The following is a 15,760-nucleotide window of genomic DNA, read 5'->3' on the forward strand; positions in this document are numbered from 1 at the left end:
AAACACACGAGGCTCCTTCTGTGGGATCACTTGATTCTTCTTCAGTGGTTACAGACCCTCCAGGGTCCTCCAGCACCTAATACCCCAGTTTTGACACTCAGAAAACTTTCACAAACATCTCCCAAGGCATGAAGCTTGGGTCTAACTCCAAAAGACTATATTCCCCAGTTCCTCTACCATCTGTACCAACAGGCACAACCACCAGGCCCTTGTCCTGTCCCTCACTCCAGCTTAGGCCACTTCTTCAAAAAGTGTTCTAAGCAGCTCTGAGCACCTGGACACAGCCCAGGCCCATGTCTTGGACCAAGTCATCAGCTCTAAAAGGGATAGGCAGGGAGAGGAGCAGTGAGGACAGAAGGGGACACTGCCTAGTGACAGATGTCCCCACTCAATCCTGCTCATCAGCAGGTGTGCAGCAGCTGAAGCCTGACCACTTCCACTCTCTGTTTAGGACTTTTACTCCCAAACTTTGTCTTTGGAGAATGTTCGAAGTTACACAGAAGCTGAAAGAGCCACTCAGCTACATAACCATAGTACCATTATCACAAGAAAAGTAACATTTATTTAATAATATGTAATATATAGTGCATATACAAAATTGTATAGCCATCCCAGCATATATTTTATAGGATTTTATTTATTTATTTTTTTATTTTGCCAAGATCTAATCCAGGTTCACTCATTACATTTAATGTTAGGTCTCTTTAGTCTGTTATCTGCAACAAATTCTCATCTTTTTTAAAAATAACACTGAATTTATTGAGGGATTCAGGCCAATTGTTTTGTAGAATGTCCCAAATTCTGGTTTTCTGTTTCCTTATTATTAGATTCAGTTAAACAAGTTTGGCATGAATATTACGTATGTGATGTTGTGCACCTCTTAGCTGAATCACCTCAGAAGTCATGTAACATCAGCTCGTCCCACTATTGGTGAAGCTAGTTTGAATCACTCAGTTGAAATGCTGGCTGCCTGCCTACTCCACTGTGAAGGTACTGTCCCTTTAGAATCAGTAATCCGTTGGGGTGATACTTTGAGAGTATCCTACAATAATTTTTCACTAACTTATTTTTGCATCTATTGATGAGTATACCTGGAGGTTACAAAACAGATTTTCTGAACTGATTAGCTAGTGTTCTATCAAAAAAAAAGGAGCCTTCCCTTTTTTATCCTCTCATCTTGCGCCTCTACTCCTCTTCTCCAATTATTACTATAAACATAAGGATTTTTTAAAATATTCATTGTGTTATAACCCACGACTGTCATTATTCTGTTTGATGCTCCAGTTGTTCCCATTTTTGGCCAGTGAAAGCCCATTCAAACTGGCTGCTAGTCCTTCTCTAGGATACTAGGACCCCATTTGTCTCTGAGTGGCACCTTATTTTCCAGAGGTCCCATATCCCCCTTATTTTTTCCCTGCTGCAGAACTAGCTGTTTTTCTGGATCTTTTAGTGGAACTCATCCACTCTTTGTAGGCAGATCAGCAATTTTACTTCTTCTCACTTTCTCTAGTCAGAACTTCATTTTCCTTTCTCCCTACTTCCTTTCCCTGGCATTCATCACTTGCATCAGCACAGGAGCTCTCTGTCCTTGGTAGAAAGTGGGAAGGAGACGGCAAGGACAGACAGAGGCCTATGGTAAACTTAGGGACAGTATCAAACACTTCGCTGTCAATGAGAAGCTTTCTTTTTTATAGTTGACCACATTCATGGTTAACCCCAAAGCAAGGCTTGTATTTCAAGAGGTCACTATGTCATGACTCCATTTATGACATTTATATCGTATCATTGTATTTTATTTTATAATCATATAAAATACATGCACAAGAAAAAATACTGCCTACTTCCTGGCACCCCATCCCTTTCTTTTACTTTGTCTCCATCAGCACTTACCACCTCCTAACCTCTATAAAATGTACTTAATTATTTTGTTTACTTTCATTCTTGTCCCACTAGAATGTAAGTTCTATGGATGACAGATTTGGTTGACTGCTTTGTTCACTACTATACTCCTACTGTCTAGAACAGTGCCTGGAATGCAGTAGGTGCCCCATAATTATGAATGAGTAAAATGGGTTGGCCAGGACCACAGGCCTAGAGGTCAGCAGGACCTCCTCTTTATCTTTCAAGCCTCCTACTTCACTGTCACCTCCTAAGCAGTCAGTTATTTCCTTCTCTGTGTTCCCAGATTCCGTCTGACAGGGATGGATCCTAACACCTGAAATATTGTATCATCATTGTCTCACCCAGAAAACTGCAAATTCCTCCAAGGCAAGGACATACTTATCTTCTTGGCCTCAGGACTTAGCACAGGAGCCGGCACAAAAACGTTTGCGGAATGCCTCCTACCCCCAGCCAAGAAAGTGCCCTTTCGCCGCACCATGCTGCCTGCCAGGCCTTCCTCTCTTCTGCGGGAGCAGTGCCCCCGGCTGCTGCTCCAAGCTGCTAAGAAAGGCTCCAGCCCCGCCAGCTGCTCACAATAGGCCCTTTGACGCAACTGGATTGGGCTGTTTCAGAAAAACCCACATTCCCTGCCATAGCACCTGTCACTAAGGCCAGTGTCCCTGCAGCTTCAAGGCAACACAAAGCCACAGTGTTCACCAAGAAACAAGAGCAGGGCACGTCGCTGGCAGAGCCAAATGGGGAGAGCTCTCTGTCTTCTGGGAAGACGGGAGATGAGGTGGGAAGGTTGAGAGGGTCTTCTCCTCAACAGAGGCGCAAACACTCAGCCTCTGGGAATGGCCTGGTTAGGAGATGGGAGAGTGGGTTAAGGGTAGAGACTGGAATTTTCAGGGCTTTGCCTCAGAGATGCCTTACCTGCTCTTTTCTCTCAATCTTCTTTTCACTTTGCTCAGGAACTGGACTCTCAGGAGGTACGGTCAGCCGTAGTCTGCAAACATTTGCCTAGAAGAGAGGGAAAGGAGAGGCCAGTTAGGAGTCAGCATTTGGGGCAGAAAGAGCCAGATGACCTTGGGCTTCTCACAGCCTGTTTCCCCTACTTTCAATGGGGATCATTGCCCTGATCATGCAGGAGCCATACAGGAGATAAGGCCAGCCTTATCTTCACAGTACCAGGCCAGCTTGGTACAGCACAGGTAACCACCACCCTGGGGCTCAGAGAAGGAAACTACCACATCACTTGATCCATTTCAAACATTTCTTTACCAATGGCTCAGGTTCCATAACAATATGTATAGAATGATCTCATTTCACAAGTATAGGCAAAAATATAGCTAGAGGGACAGAAGCCAAAATATGCACAGCGGATATCTCTATTGGGATGGGAGGGTGCTTTCTACTTGCCTATATATTTAATTTTTCTATAATATACATGTACATGTTTAATCACAACTTTTTTTCAAAAAAGTCCACATACCCATGTTCATAGCAGCATTACTCACAATAGCCAAAAGGTGGGAGCCACCCAAATGTCCACTGACAGATGAACAAAATATGATTTATACATACAATGGAATATTACCCAATATTAAAAAGGAAGGAAATTCTGACACATGCTACAACATGGATAAACCTTGAAGACACTTTGCTAAGTGAAATAAGCCAGTGGCAAAAAACAAATACTGTATGATTCTACTTAGATGAGGTACCAGGAGTAATCAAAATCATACAGACAGAAAGTGGAACCGTGGTGGCCAGCGGGTAAAAATACAGGGAAAGTTAGTATTTAACGGGCATGGAATCCCAGTTTGGGAAGATGAAAAAAATCCTAGAGGTAGATGGTGGTGCCATTTGCACAAGAGTGTGGATGCACTTAATGCTACTAAACTATACACTTAAAAAGGGTCAAAATGGTAAATCTCACAAGTACGTTGCTACAATTAAAAATTTTTAAAAAGCTGTCCCTGTTTACTTAATACAGACTAAAAGCAAGACAGTTAGCTGGAAAGGCATAGAAGAAGAAAATGTAATGCTTATGAGTTAGTAAGATATCTGACCCCTTAATTAGCTATACCAGCATATTTGTCACTAGTCACTGAGATCCTCATGTCAGTTTATTAAAGGTTGCCAACAAAGTTCACTGAAATATTGCATAAAGGTTCCTAAATGATTTTTTAAAGTCTAAGTTGTACCATTTCTGTTAAAAATAAAAAAGCATTACACCATTCAGGGAGAGAAGCTACAACTTGTGTGATTTATCATATTCTGTTGACAAAGGGTGACTAGGAGCAAAGTCATATTCCTACTCAACCGCGCGAAAAATGGACTACTATAATCTGTAGTACAAGGGGACAATAACAGTAATAATCATAATAGCTAACCATGTATAGGAACCTTCTAAGTGCTTTACGGGTATTTATTCATTTAACCCTCACCACAAACCTATGGTAATAGATTCTCTTACCTGCCCCATTTTGCAGATAAGTAAGCTAAGCCTCTGAAGGGTTACATGGCTGGGAAATGGCAGAACTGAGATTTGAACCCAGGCAGTCTCTGGGGCTTACATTCTTAGCTCTTATACTCATGGCCCCCATCACATGCCTGAAATGCCATATGGGCCCGGTTCATGGGAGTGCTGTTTGCGCCCTAGTATAGATTGAATTGCATCCCCCTAAAATTCATCCATTGAAGTCCTAACCACTTTCCTGCCATCTCAGAATGTGACCTTATTCGGAGACAGGGTCTTTACAGAGGTAATCAAGTAAAAATGAGATCATAAGGGTGGCCCTAAATCAAAATGACTGGTGTCCTCATAAGAGTGCAAAATTTGGGGACAGACACACATACAGGGTGAACGTCATATAAACATTAAGACGACCTGTCAACAGCCAAGGAGAAGGGCCTGGAACAGATAGTTCCTTCATAGACCTCAGAAGAAACCAACCTTGCCAACATCTTAATTTTGGGCCACTAACCTCCAGAACTGTGAGACAAGAAATTTCTGTTGTTTAAGCCACTGGCGTTGTGGTAGTTTTCACGGCAGCCCTAGCAAACAAACCCTTTCCACCCCCGCCCCAGTCTGGTTGGCAGGGTCACAGATCTGCACTGGTCCACAGGGTGGCCTCTGAGCAAAACTAACCTGCAGCCTAGAAGCCCAGAGCTACAGGGAACATCAAACACCTCTTGAGTTCAACCTGCCCACCTATGAAGAAACCCAACACCCAAAAATGTACCTGACAGGTGGCACCAGCCTGTTCATTTTCCATGAACAAGTTAGGGATCCCAGGTTTGGGATCCATGTTAGCACTTCCACATATACCACTGCCGCCCTCCGAGGCATTGCACTTTGCTACCAGGCACCTCTACCTTCCTGATCTGAGCTTACACCAGAATTTCTACCTAATGGACCCAGGGTTGTCCTTGGACTACAAAATAATTCCCCTTTCTCTAGACAGTCTTCCTGTCCCTTGAACCTCCTTTCTTCTGGACGAAATAACCCCAGTTCTTTAAATCACATGACTTGGTTTCAAGATCCCTCTGCATCCTCATCCTCCTCTTGGCAAGCATCATCCCCCAGGGGACCCCGGAATCAGATGTGGCCTGACCCCCACGGTTATCATTGTCTCTTGTGCGGCCAACTTTGCAAGCAACCTTCAAAGCTCACCGTCAGTCATGTTGGCCAAAAAGAAACCAAGCCATACTACCAGGTAGCTCTCTTTCCTGATAGGCAACAGCACTGATGGGAATCTTGACTCTCTCCAGAGAAAGGCAACCCTCTGGCTCCAGGCCCCTCAGACTGGTTTCAACCATTTGCACAAGCATCAAAGTGTAACTCAGACCATATAGACAGTCCAAACCTGTGGTGCTCAACAATCTCCTGTTAGGCTGGGTCTAGTCCATGCATAATTCTGCAAGGAAAAGGAAGTTCTTTTCTCCTGCACCACATCCCATACACACACACACACACACACAAGTGTGCACACATGTACATATATCCTATGCGCGCACACACACACACACATACACAGGCACCAACATCTACTATCTGTGTGTCTATGGGAAAGTTACTTAATCTCTCTGAATCTCAAGAGTAAAATGGGATAAAAGGAGAGTGTCAAATAGTAAGCCTCTATGAATATTAGATATTTTTATTTTGATTTGATTATTTATTTATTTTGAGACTGGGTCTTGCTCTGTTGCCCAGGCTGGAGTGCAGTGGTACAATCATAGCACTGCAGCCTCAGTTTCCTGAGCTCAAGTGATTCTCCAACCTCAGCCCCGCAAATAGCTGGGACCACAGGCATGCATCACCATGCCTGGCTACTTTTTTATTTTGGTAGACAAAGAGTCTTACTATGTTGCCCACGTGGGTCTCAGACTCCTGGGCTCAAGCAATCCTCCTGTCTCGGCCTCCAAATGTGTTGGGATTACAGGCATGAGCCACTGCACACAGCCAGATATTTTTACTATTATCTAGATGTTATCATCATACTATATGCTTCAAAATGAAACAGACCTGCTTAGCCTCACAGCCCTGTTTCCATGAAAATAACAATTTGGTCAATGAATCAGAGACATTAACACTGTAAGTGATGACTTTTGGTTGGTTGATTATTTTAGAGGGGTAGTCCTTAACGGTCATAATTTTCAGAAAGGGGACCCCATGGGTCCAATCACTCCAAAGTGAGATGGTCCCTCCCCTGGCTTGAGCCCATTCTTCATCTGCCCATCTATATTCCTCAACACGCTTCCTATGATGGGCTGGGCAACCCTTATATGAGGCTCTCACACTGAGCAATACCCTGAGGTATACAAAGCCACAAGGTAAACAGAATGCATAAAATAAAATGAACTTGTAAAATAAAACATATGACTTCAAAGACACTTGGCAGTTGCAGCAGGTGCTTGAGGCTACTGCAGCACCCTGTTTAAAGTTTACTCTTGTCAACAGAGGTGCTTTATCAAAACATTAAGGAGCACAGCTGGTTTTTCTTTAATAAATACTGACCCACTGACGGACTGGCTGTTCAGGAGCAATTTAAATCCAGCTTAGAACGGGATTACACACATTCCTTACAAGACAGCCAAATGTATGGTCATGGGGAAAAAAGAAAGTTGCAGAACAAAACATTAAGAATAATCCTATTTTTATTTTTTAAATATTCCCTGATAACTTGTGTAGATGTAGGGGGAAAATATTCTTAAGGAAACAGATTTCTGTGTTGGTGGCAACAATGTTAAGTATATGTAAATTTTTTATTAAAATATTAATAGTAGTAATAGTAATAATAAAGACTGGGAGAAAATCTGTCAGAAAGAGACACATCCAGAAAGAGACTAATCCTTCCACAGGACTGCTTCAGGAGCGGCAAGGGGCACATTCTAAAGGTCTAAAAGGTACACTGAATCCCTAACAGAAGCACTAAGGACAGTAACCCCTGAACCACCCATAAAGTTGACTGAGTGCAGTCTACCTCCCTCCATTCATTCACTTTCAGCAATCTCCCCATGGGAAAATCTCCCCCTGAGTAACATCAAGGCAACATTCCTTACCTCGGAGCATTTTACGAGGCTGATCTCCATGGTCTCCTGAAACTCAGATACACAATCTCCAGAGCTGCCGCAGGCTTGGCAGTGACTGAAGGGCAGGTAAGGCACTTTATTCCCAGGGGTTCCCAAAGCAGCTGGTTCAGGGCTTGTGTTACGAACAATGCGAAGAACTGCATCCTACCCTGAACACCACTGCTACCTGACCAGCTGTCCCTGGGGGCAAGGGTCTCTTCCAGGGGATCAAAGCAGGAAGCTGGACTCAGCGTACTTTATTACTCAGTTACTGAGCACCCACTACTTCTGAAATACTTTTTAGGGACTATGAGGGTACCACGATGGCAAAAAAAAAAAAATAGCTGTGCCCCCAAGGAGTACATAATCTAGAAATATACCCAAACAAGGCAATCAAGAACACTTGGAATAACCAATACAAGGTGTAGAGAGACAGGATAGCTTTGTGGTTAAAGCACAGTGAAAATGCACTTCCTGGCTTCCAATATTGGTTCTGACACCTACTAGCTTTGAGACCTTTGGAAAGCCACTTAGTCTTCAGTACTTCCATTACCCCTAGTTGTAAAACAGAGCTAACAATACTGCACCCTGTTAGGAAAGTTGTGAGGATGAAATTAGCTAATGTGTGTAAAGAGCTTACGACAATTTCTGGCACACATTAAGCACTCTGTAAGCATTGTTTATTATCACGGGAATATAGGAAGAAGAACACTAATCTTAATGGGAGGTGGGAGTACAAGGGAAAGTCCCTCGGGATACCATTTGAGCTGGGTATAGAAGGACAGGAAGAATTTTTCAGGTCAGTGAGGTTTGGAGAACCCACCATCATAACAACAACAGCTATCAGGTAAGGCGTTCCAGTCTGTGCCAAACGCACAGAAGCTGGCAAGTTCCAAGAATAAGAACCTAAGCCTGGGTAGGACAGGAAAATGAACAAATAGGTAGGGGCTGAGCTATCAATCTACAAATGCATGATAGAGAAGCACTGGCTCTAGTCAGAAGACAATAAGGAGCCATTCAAATCTTTGGAGGAAGAGATTAACATTCAAATCTGAGTTCATTCAATAATCCAACTGGTCATTTTCAGTGCCTCCTGTGTTCCATGCACTACAAAATGGATGGAAGGGAAAACACAGGGGGAGTGATCAAGCAAGCTTTGTACCATCACCACTTTTATAGCCCCTACCGTGCTTAGCATAGTATCAACACATGATGGACACTCGCTCAGCATTGGGTTTTGTAGTTTTTTTAGGTTGAACTAAAACAAAGTAAGACTATACCTGAAACTCCCTGGAGTGCCTTGCACTTTCTTGAAACCAACCCCCCTGGGAAGGATAGCAAGGAAGGGACAGGTAGCATTCAGGTTTCCTCCACAAGAAAAAGCACAACAAAACCCTTTTTGGCAACTCAGGGCCCCTGGGGGCGCTCTGTCAGTGCCCCAGAGACATGGGTCCCCTTGGGCCTCGTTTCTGACCCTTTTGTGGAGACGGATGGCCTGGGTCTCACTTAGGGGGTACTCTGCAGATCCAGTATCATCACGCTCTCAACTTCGGGCAGCTGAGCTCACCCAGGGGAAAAATATCCTCTCAAATAAAAAGGGGGTGGAGAAGATGACTCAGGGAGGTGACATGGGTTTGCTAAACAGTTTACAGAGATGGATTTCCCTGAGGAAATTAGCCGAGTGTATTTACATTTCTCTCAGGCCTGTTCCACTTTGTGACTGTGGGTCCCTGCCCAGCTCCCCTTAATGACAACAGGTGGGGCCCTTGTAAGTGTGGCTGTGGGGAACAGACCCCAGACTCTCTGCTCAGCACAAGTAGCAAATCCCAGGAGCCCGCAGCAGGCTGCATGCGGAACGGAGCATGCTCCATCTAGATTAGACCTCTTGGCTCTGCTGTGGCCCTGAACTTGCAGCCCAGTTATCTACATCAGGGTGGGGCAAACTTTTTCTGTAGAGAGCCAGACAGTAAATATTTAGGTTTTGCAGGCCCCTGTAAAAACCATTCTTAGCTCAGAGGCATACAAAACATTCCTGCTCTCTGTGGCTGTGTTCTGTATCAGGCACACAATGTGCCCCAAACGCCAAGATCCAGAAAGAAAACACAGGTGGATGAGGGCACACAAAGATACCAGTGTGACTTGGGAGTGTGAGGACTCCCCCGCCCTGCCCCACCACCACCCTGCCCTTCATCCCACAAGGCCCAAGGGTCCTTTCTGCAACACTGTCCCAGGAGTGTCTGCATTTCCAAGAAAGCTATAGAAGAGAGTAATGCTTAAAGAAATAGTCTTAGCTTGCTGCATATTAGAATCACCTGGGAAGCTTCCTTGCTTTTCTGTACTCCCAGAGGTTCCCAGTGAATTGGTTTGGGATGAGGCCTCGACATGGTTATTTTAAGCCTGCCAGTGATTCTGTGTAGAACCGGTTGAGAACCACTGACTGAATCAAAGGGATGAAGCTCCAACTGTGCAGCAGGATGAGGCAACTCGAATATTTGGAGGACTTCCCAGAACTGTCAGACTCCTCACCTGGGCCAGTATTCCCATGTATTTGTCACCTGTTTCCTGCCCAGGTGGGTCAGAGGTGATGGGATGGCTTTAACCCAAAGCTTCTCTTCCTGTTTTTCCATTTGCCCATTCAATGTTAACCGTGGCTCCTGCAGGACCTGGTGAGATTTCTGTTTTTAAGTGCCTATTCCACCAGGTCTGGGGACGGGTGGTTCCTAAGCCCTGTCTTCCAGTAGGTAATCACAGGTGACACAAGTAATGGTGGCATACACAGGCCTCTAGAGGAACACGAGAAAGAGGGTTCAGGGTTCAGGGCAGGCTTCCTGGAGGAGACAACCCTTATCAGAGGAGAAACATAAAGAAAAGCAAAGAGGCAAGGAACAGCATGGAAAGCTCGGGGGAATGGCAAATGATTCGGAACATCTGAGAAGAGTACATATAGGGAGGGGAAACAGGACAGGCACGGGCCAAACCAGAGGGCCTGGATGCTACCCTAAGGAGTGTGAACTTTTTCCTTGCAGTACCAAGGAGGCTCTTGAAGCAGAGGAGTCAGGAGACTAGATGTAGCATTTTAGAAAGATCACCCTGGCCTTTAAGAGTGAAAAAGAGCCAGGAGTGTGGTTGACACTTAGGAACTATCACTCACCAAAGAGGGAAAGAGGTAAACACCACTGTATTGCTCTTTTGTGTGCTGGAGAAATACTGGAACTCCATAAGGCCATAAGGCATGATGAGTGCTGAGAAGTATCTTGGGTTGAAATATTTAACATGGTCTCTAGTTAGTCAGCCCTGCGCCCACAGCTCCTTGAACTCAATTAGACAAGAACATTTGAGGCTAATTGACTTGAAAGCTTCCCCAGTGACCAGGGCTTGGTGACACCAGCCTCCAGGTCTCTTGTTCACATACGGACGCACGGCATAGGTAAACTACAACAGGGACCTCATACACAGCACTCCATCAGTGCCCCAGAGACAAATGGGTCAAAATCACATTCCACATCCTTTGTGGAAAAGCCATGGGATCTCCATAAATGTCTAGGAGAAACCAAGTTTCCTTACGAGTCTCCAGAATTCACGTCTGTTCATCCTATATCAAACAAGGCAAGGTGAAAGAAAAAAAGCATAGAGCTGGGCACCTTTTTTTCTGAGCCTACAACTGTCATTTTTGACCAACAGAGGTTTAAGCCCTGCCCTTAGCCCAGAGGACGCCATGGTTCCAAACCCTCACAACTTAGCCCATCAGGGGCTGGCTCAGGAGGGCCCTGTGTGCAGCCAGCCTGTTTTCTGGGTGCAGCAGGATCCACCTCCCCTTCCCCAATGAATGCTGCAGCCAGCTTCCTTCCACCAGATGCCAAGGGTCCCACAACATCTGGGTCCCTTCCTCAGAACCTGTGGGATGATAGAGAGCTTATGTGCACAGACGTTCCTGTCTTCTGAGAAAGGGGAGTGCAGTAAACACCTGTCTGATCATTCAGAAGCCAGCTAAGGAGAATTCTTTACTTTCAGCCAGTCAGGCAGCAATGGGACATAAGAGAGGGGCACATTAGCCAAGGAACAATGACTAGCAGGCCCATTCCAGTGTTTAACAGAGGAAGCCTTTGCCAAATAGAAAGAAATATCAGCAAGGGCAGGCTAGGAGATAGTCCTATCCTGTGACCTTGTTGGGTTTTGTTTTGTTTTTTTCTGTGCCAGTGAGGAGTCATGATACCAGCAACACCAGTCAACAGTCTCTTATTATCAAGAGAGCAAGGTGCTGGAGAAGATCCTTGACAGGTCTATCATTCCACAGCCCAGGAGTGGAACAGCTTAGCCAAAAATACTCGGCACTAAGTATCGTGCCGAAAGGTCGGTTGTGTGGCTGGGTTGTGTGCTTTGGGGGGGAGCCACAAAGCAACACATGCCTTCCCCACAAAGCACACAACCTGGCCACACAACGAACCTTCCATTTCAAAGGCCCATTTAGCAAGACTAACTGGCATTTATAAAATTCCTTTCAAAAGCATGAAGCAAAGTCAATATTTTTAAAATTGTTTCCCCCCATTCCCCAAGGTCATCTTCTGGCTGTGGTTATTCTCCAGTCAATTTGTCTTCCTGCTGTTGCCATAGATAAAACTATTTTTAGTGCACAACTGGTTTGAAGGGAGTTTTTTTAATTTCACAGCTTCTGCTGGTTGGCATCCATAAATGCCTTTCAGAGCTTTGTTTATCAGCTGACAGAAATTACTCTCTCCACCTGTTTGTTTTTTTTTCCTTGAGAGATGATTTCAGATAAGAAGGAAATACAAATTGCAGGTGGCAGCCATTGAACAAAGGCTAGCTGGTAACAGTCCAGTCAGCCACATAACCCTTGGCAGCTGGCTCACAGGAGTCCCTGCTCAGTGTCAGCTGTCACCATCACTTCTGGTTGGCTTGAATATCTGGACGCACACAGACTGGTTTCCCCTGCAGTCCCAAACTTGATGAGCTCTTTGGATGAACCAGAAATACAATTTTAACGGCTAACATGTTCAAGACCATCACTTGTCCACCATCAGAGAGGAATAACAGAACAATACAGTATTTACTGAACAACTTTCAACTTCAGGTACACTTCCAATGATTATTTGGTCTTCAATTTTATTTTCAGGACATCCTGTTCCTGCTTTTCTAAACAATAGGCATTTTGTCCCAAAGCAGGTCCAATTTGCCATCATCATAAAGTAGTCATGTGTCATTTAACCATGGAGATGCATTGTGAGAAATGCATCATGTGTGATTTTTGTCGCTGCGTAAACATCATAGAGTGCACTTATACAAACCTAGATGGTATAGCCTACCACACACCTAGGAGATATGATATAGCCCACCATTCCAACACCATCATATATGCTGACTGTTGTTGACCGAAATGTGGTTATGCAGTACATTACTATCTATGCCAAGTATTCCAGTGAGATGGTTATTTCCTCCTTTCAGGATCCCAATAAAGTCAATTCCCCTACAAATTCTACTCATCCTGCAAGATTAAACTCAAACATCGCCTGTAGGTGGGGTGCGGTGGCTCATGCCTGTAATCCCAGCACTTTGGGAGGCTGAGGCAGCTGGATCACTTGAGGTCAGGAGTTCAAGACCAGGCTGGCCAACATGACGAAACCCCGACTCCACTAAAAATACAAAAATTAGCCGAGCATGGTGGTGTGCACCTGTAGTCCCAGCTACTCAGGAAGCTGAGGCAAGAGGACTGCTTGAACCTGGGAGGTAGAGGCTGCAGTGAGCTGAGATCACACCACGGCACTCCAGCCTGGGTGACAGAGTGAGACTCCATCTCAAAAAAACATACCTGTAGTGAGGGCCTTCCCCTGATGCCTCAGGAAGAACCTTTATTTTAGCTTCTACAGAACTTTGTAAACTCTTCACTTCACTATAACCATCACCACTTTGTTTGATGTTAGTTTGGGAATATGTCTGCCTCTACAGGTAGAGTGGACCCCAATGCCAGCCCTTTACCACACAGAAAAAGGTTTATGAATGTTCAATAAATCAATTAATCAACATCTCACAGCTTCCCACCACACACACAATCCCCAGCACACACACAGATAGTACCTGTAACATCTGCAAATCATGAGCAGAGCTAGAAACCATAAAGTTGGGGGGAACCCTACACCCTTTAGATAGCTTCTTTCCAGAAACAAGTACCAGTGTACTCAGGACAGCCCTGCATGGCCTGAACCTGAGCCCTGAGTTCTCCAGTCCAAAATATGTCTGCCATCTTATTCAAAAGGCAAAGTCTTTTCAAGAGTGTCACAATGTGCCCGACACCAAAGCACCTACAATTAAAGAAATACTCCAAAGGAAATGTTTGACCAAAAATCTTCAGAAATGTTATCTGGGATACTAGTCACTTTTGCATCAATCCACCATATTAGGTTAGGTACCCCAACTAATCCCCAGCTCTGGAAGGGAAGTTACAGAGAATTTCATGCAATTCATGCAGTCTGGTTACACATATGATCCTCTCAGGGCTCAGGGTTAGCTTTTCAGTGACTTCATTCTTTCTCAGTTGCAATTGTGTTCAAATTGAGAAAGATTTCCATAGAAAAATACAAACACCTAACTTAGAGTAAGGCCAGGACTGTGGTTGGAAACCCCCTTGGACCCGATGTGGATCTTATTCTATGATGCTAATGATTGGGCAACTGGAGTTCTGTCAGTCTTGGGCGTGAGCCAACTGATGGATTCTGAGGCGTGTGTGTGTGCGCGCATGCGTGCGTGTGTGTACACAACCTCAGTGTCTGGTGAGTGCACACACACCCCCCTCAGAATCCATCAGTTGGCCTATGCCCAAGAGTAATACATCTTTCTTCTAGAGCTAAAGAAAGACAGTTTATAAGGTGACCACCGTCACTCGCTTAAGACATGTAAAAGCAAATAAGCAGGTCCAAGACCTGCACGCAGACGGGAGGACCAGTGGGGGTTTTGCTTTGGACTTAACCACCTGTTTAAATCTTGAGGAAACACGATTACAGAAGTCTCAGAGTAAAGAGGTACCAAATGGCAAGTATTGAAGATCATGATAAATGGAAGAACTAAAAAGCCACAAGCCAAGCCCCTGGCAGTTGCTCGAAGGCATTGACCCTGTTAGAAAGATGGAGCACTTCTTTTATAGAGCATCTGGAGAGATGGGAAAACATGGCACAAAGATAAAAAAGAAACAGCACTTCCAAAGGGAAACCTTCCCTGGAGATGCTGTCCCGGGCTTTCAGTGCTGCCATTGTTGTCACTGTGCTAATATTTAAGTCAGAAAGAAGTGGTTTATATAAACCGGAGTCCCACACAGTTGGGCTCCTGGGCGGCCGGCTGCTGTTCTGATTTGCACAGTGGTGCCCGGCTTGGCTAACCCCACTCCAGAATTATCCTATCACTAGTGGACACAAGTGACGCCGTCTTTCTTTTAATTAATGGAAGAAGGAAAGTTTGAGTTTTAAATACATTCTTTATTTGGGGTCTCAAGGTAGGGACACTGCACAAATGTCTTCCTTGATTTTTAAACTGGTGCCACCAATAAACTCGGCTTGACAGAGAGGCAGGAAGGAGAGGAAATCTCTGGGAATTCCATAAAGTCCCCTAAGCCGTCTCCTGCCAGCTGGTGGGCCCCCTGAAACCACAAGAGGGAGAGTCACTGCCAGAGCCGGCACAGGACGGGGGAGTTGAGCCCAGGGTGGGGCGTCGGGGCCAGGTGCTGGCTCCCGAGTTCTCCCATCCCTAGTCCCCTCCAGAGAGGGCGGCCGGGATGGGGGAACTGGAAGGCGGCGGCTCCCGCCCCCAGCTACTCACCCTCCTGCTGGGCGCCCCGGGCGTCCTGGCGGCGCCGCCCGAGAGCAGGGTGACCGTGGACGTGGAGCGCAGCATCCCGCAGCGGCGGTCGGTAGCGGGCTGGACGCCGGCGTTCCTCCCGGGCCGAATAAGCGTGCGGGGCCCGCCCTGCGCGGGGGCGAAGCGGGACGACGCCGGCTACTTGCAGCTCCAGCTGCACCGGGAAGACCCGGGGGTGGGGCCGGGGGCGGGGCCAGCCTGGGGAGGGGCGGGGCCGAGCGCGCTCACCCGACCAGTCAGGCTGCATTTTCTCCCGAGGGCGCCGACCCGGTTAAAGTTGAGCACCATCCTCTCCCAGGGTGCTGCGCCCTCCCAGGGTCAGTCCCAGGGCAAGAAGGAGCCCTGGACAGCCTAGACGCCCACACTCTCTCTGTCCCCCGCAGAGTTGAGGTCCGCCTGCTGTCTGGTGGGGATGAGTTTGCAGTCTGGTGGGGATGACAGG

The 15,760-nt window shown here is 45.9% G+C and overlaps 1 protein-coding gene across 2 annotated transcripts in view; it reads right to left on the reverse strand.

Moving 5' to 3' along the window:
* MYZAP (myocardial zonula adherens protein) overlaps window positions 1–15,504 on the reverse strand; it is a 99,686-nt gene extending 84,182 nt beyond the window's left edge. For both annotated transcript variants that reach the window (XM_017896444.1, XM_017896451.1), the window contains exons 1-2: window positions 15,280–15,504; window positions 2,815–2,901 (exon numbers count right to left, since the gene is read on the reverse strand). In XM_017896444.1, the coding sequence (XP_017751933.1) occupies window positions 2,815–2,901; window positions 15,280–15,354 (162 nt within the window). In that variant the 5' untranslated portion in view covers window positions 15,355–15,504. The remainder of the gene's footprint in view (window positions 1–2,814; window positions 2,902–15,279) is intronic.
* Between the last annotated feature and the right edge of the window lie 256 nt (window positions 15,505–15,760).

Source organism: Rhinopithecus bieti, unplaced genomic scaffold, assembly GCF_001698545.2.
Source record: "Rhinopithecus bieti isolate Rb0 unplaced genomic scaffold, ASM169854v2 scaffold_947, whole genome shotgun sequence".
Lineage (NCBI taxonomy): Eukaryota > Metazoa > Chordata > Mammalia > Primates > Cercopithecidae > Rhinopithecus > Rhinopithecus bieti.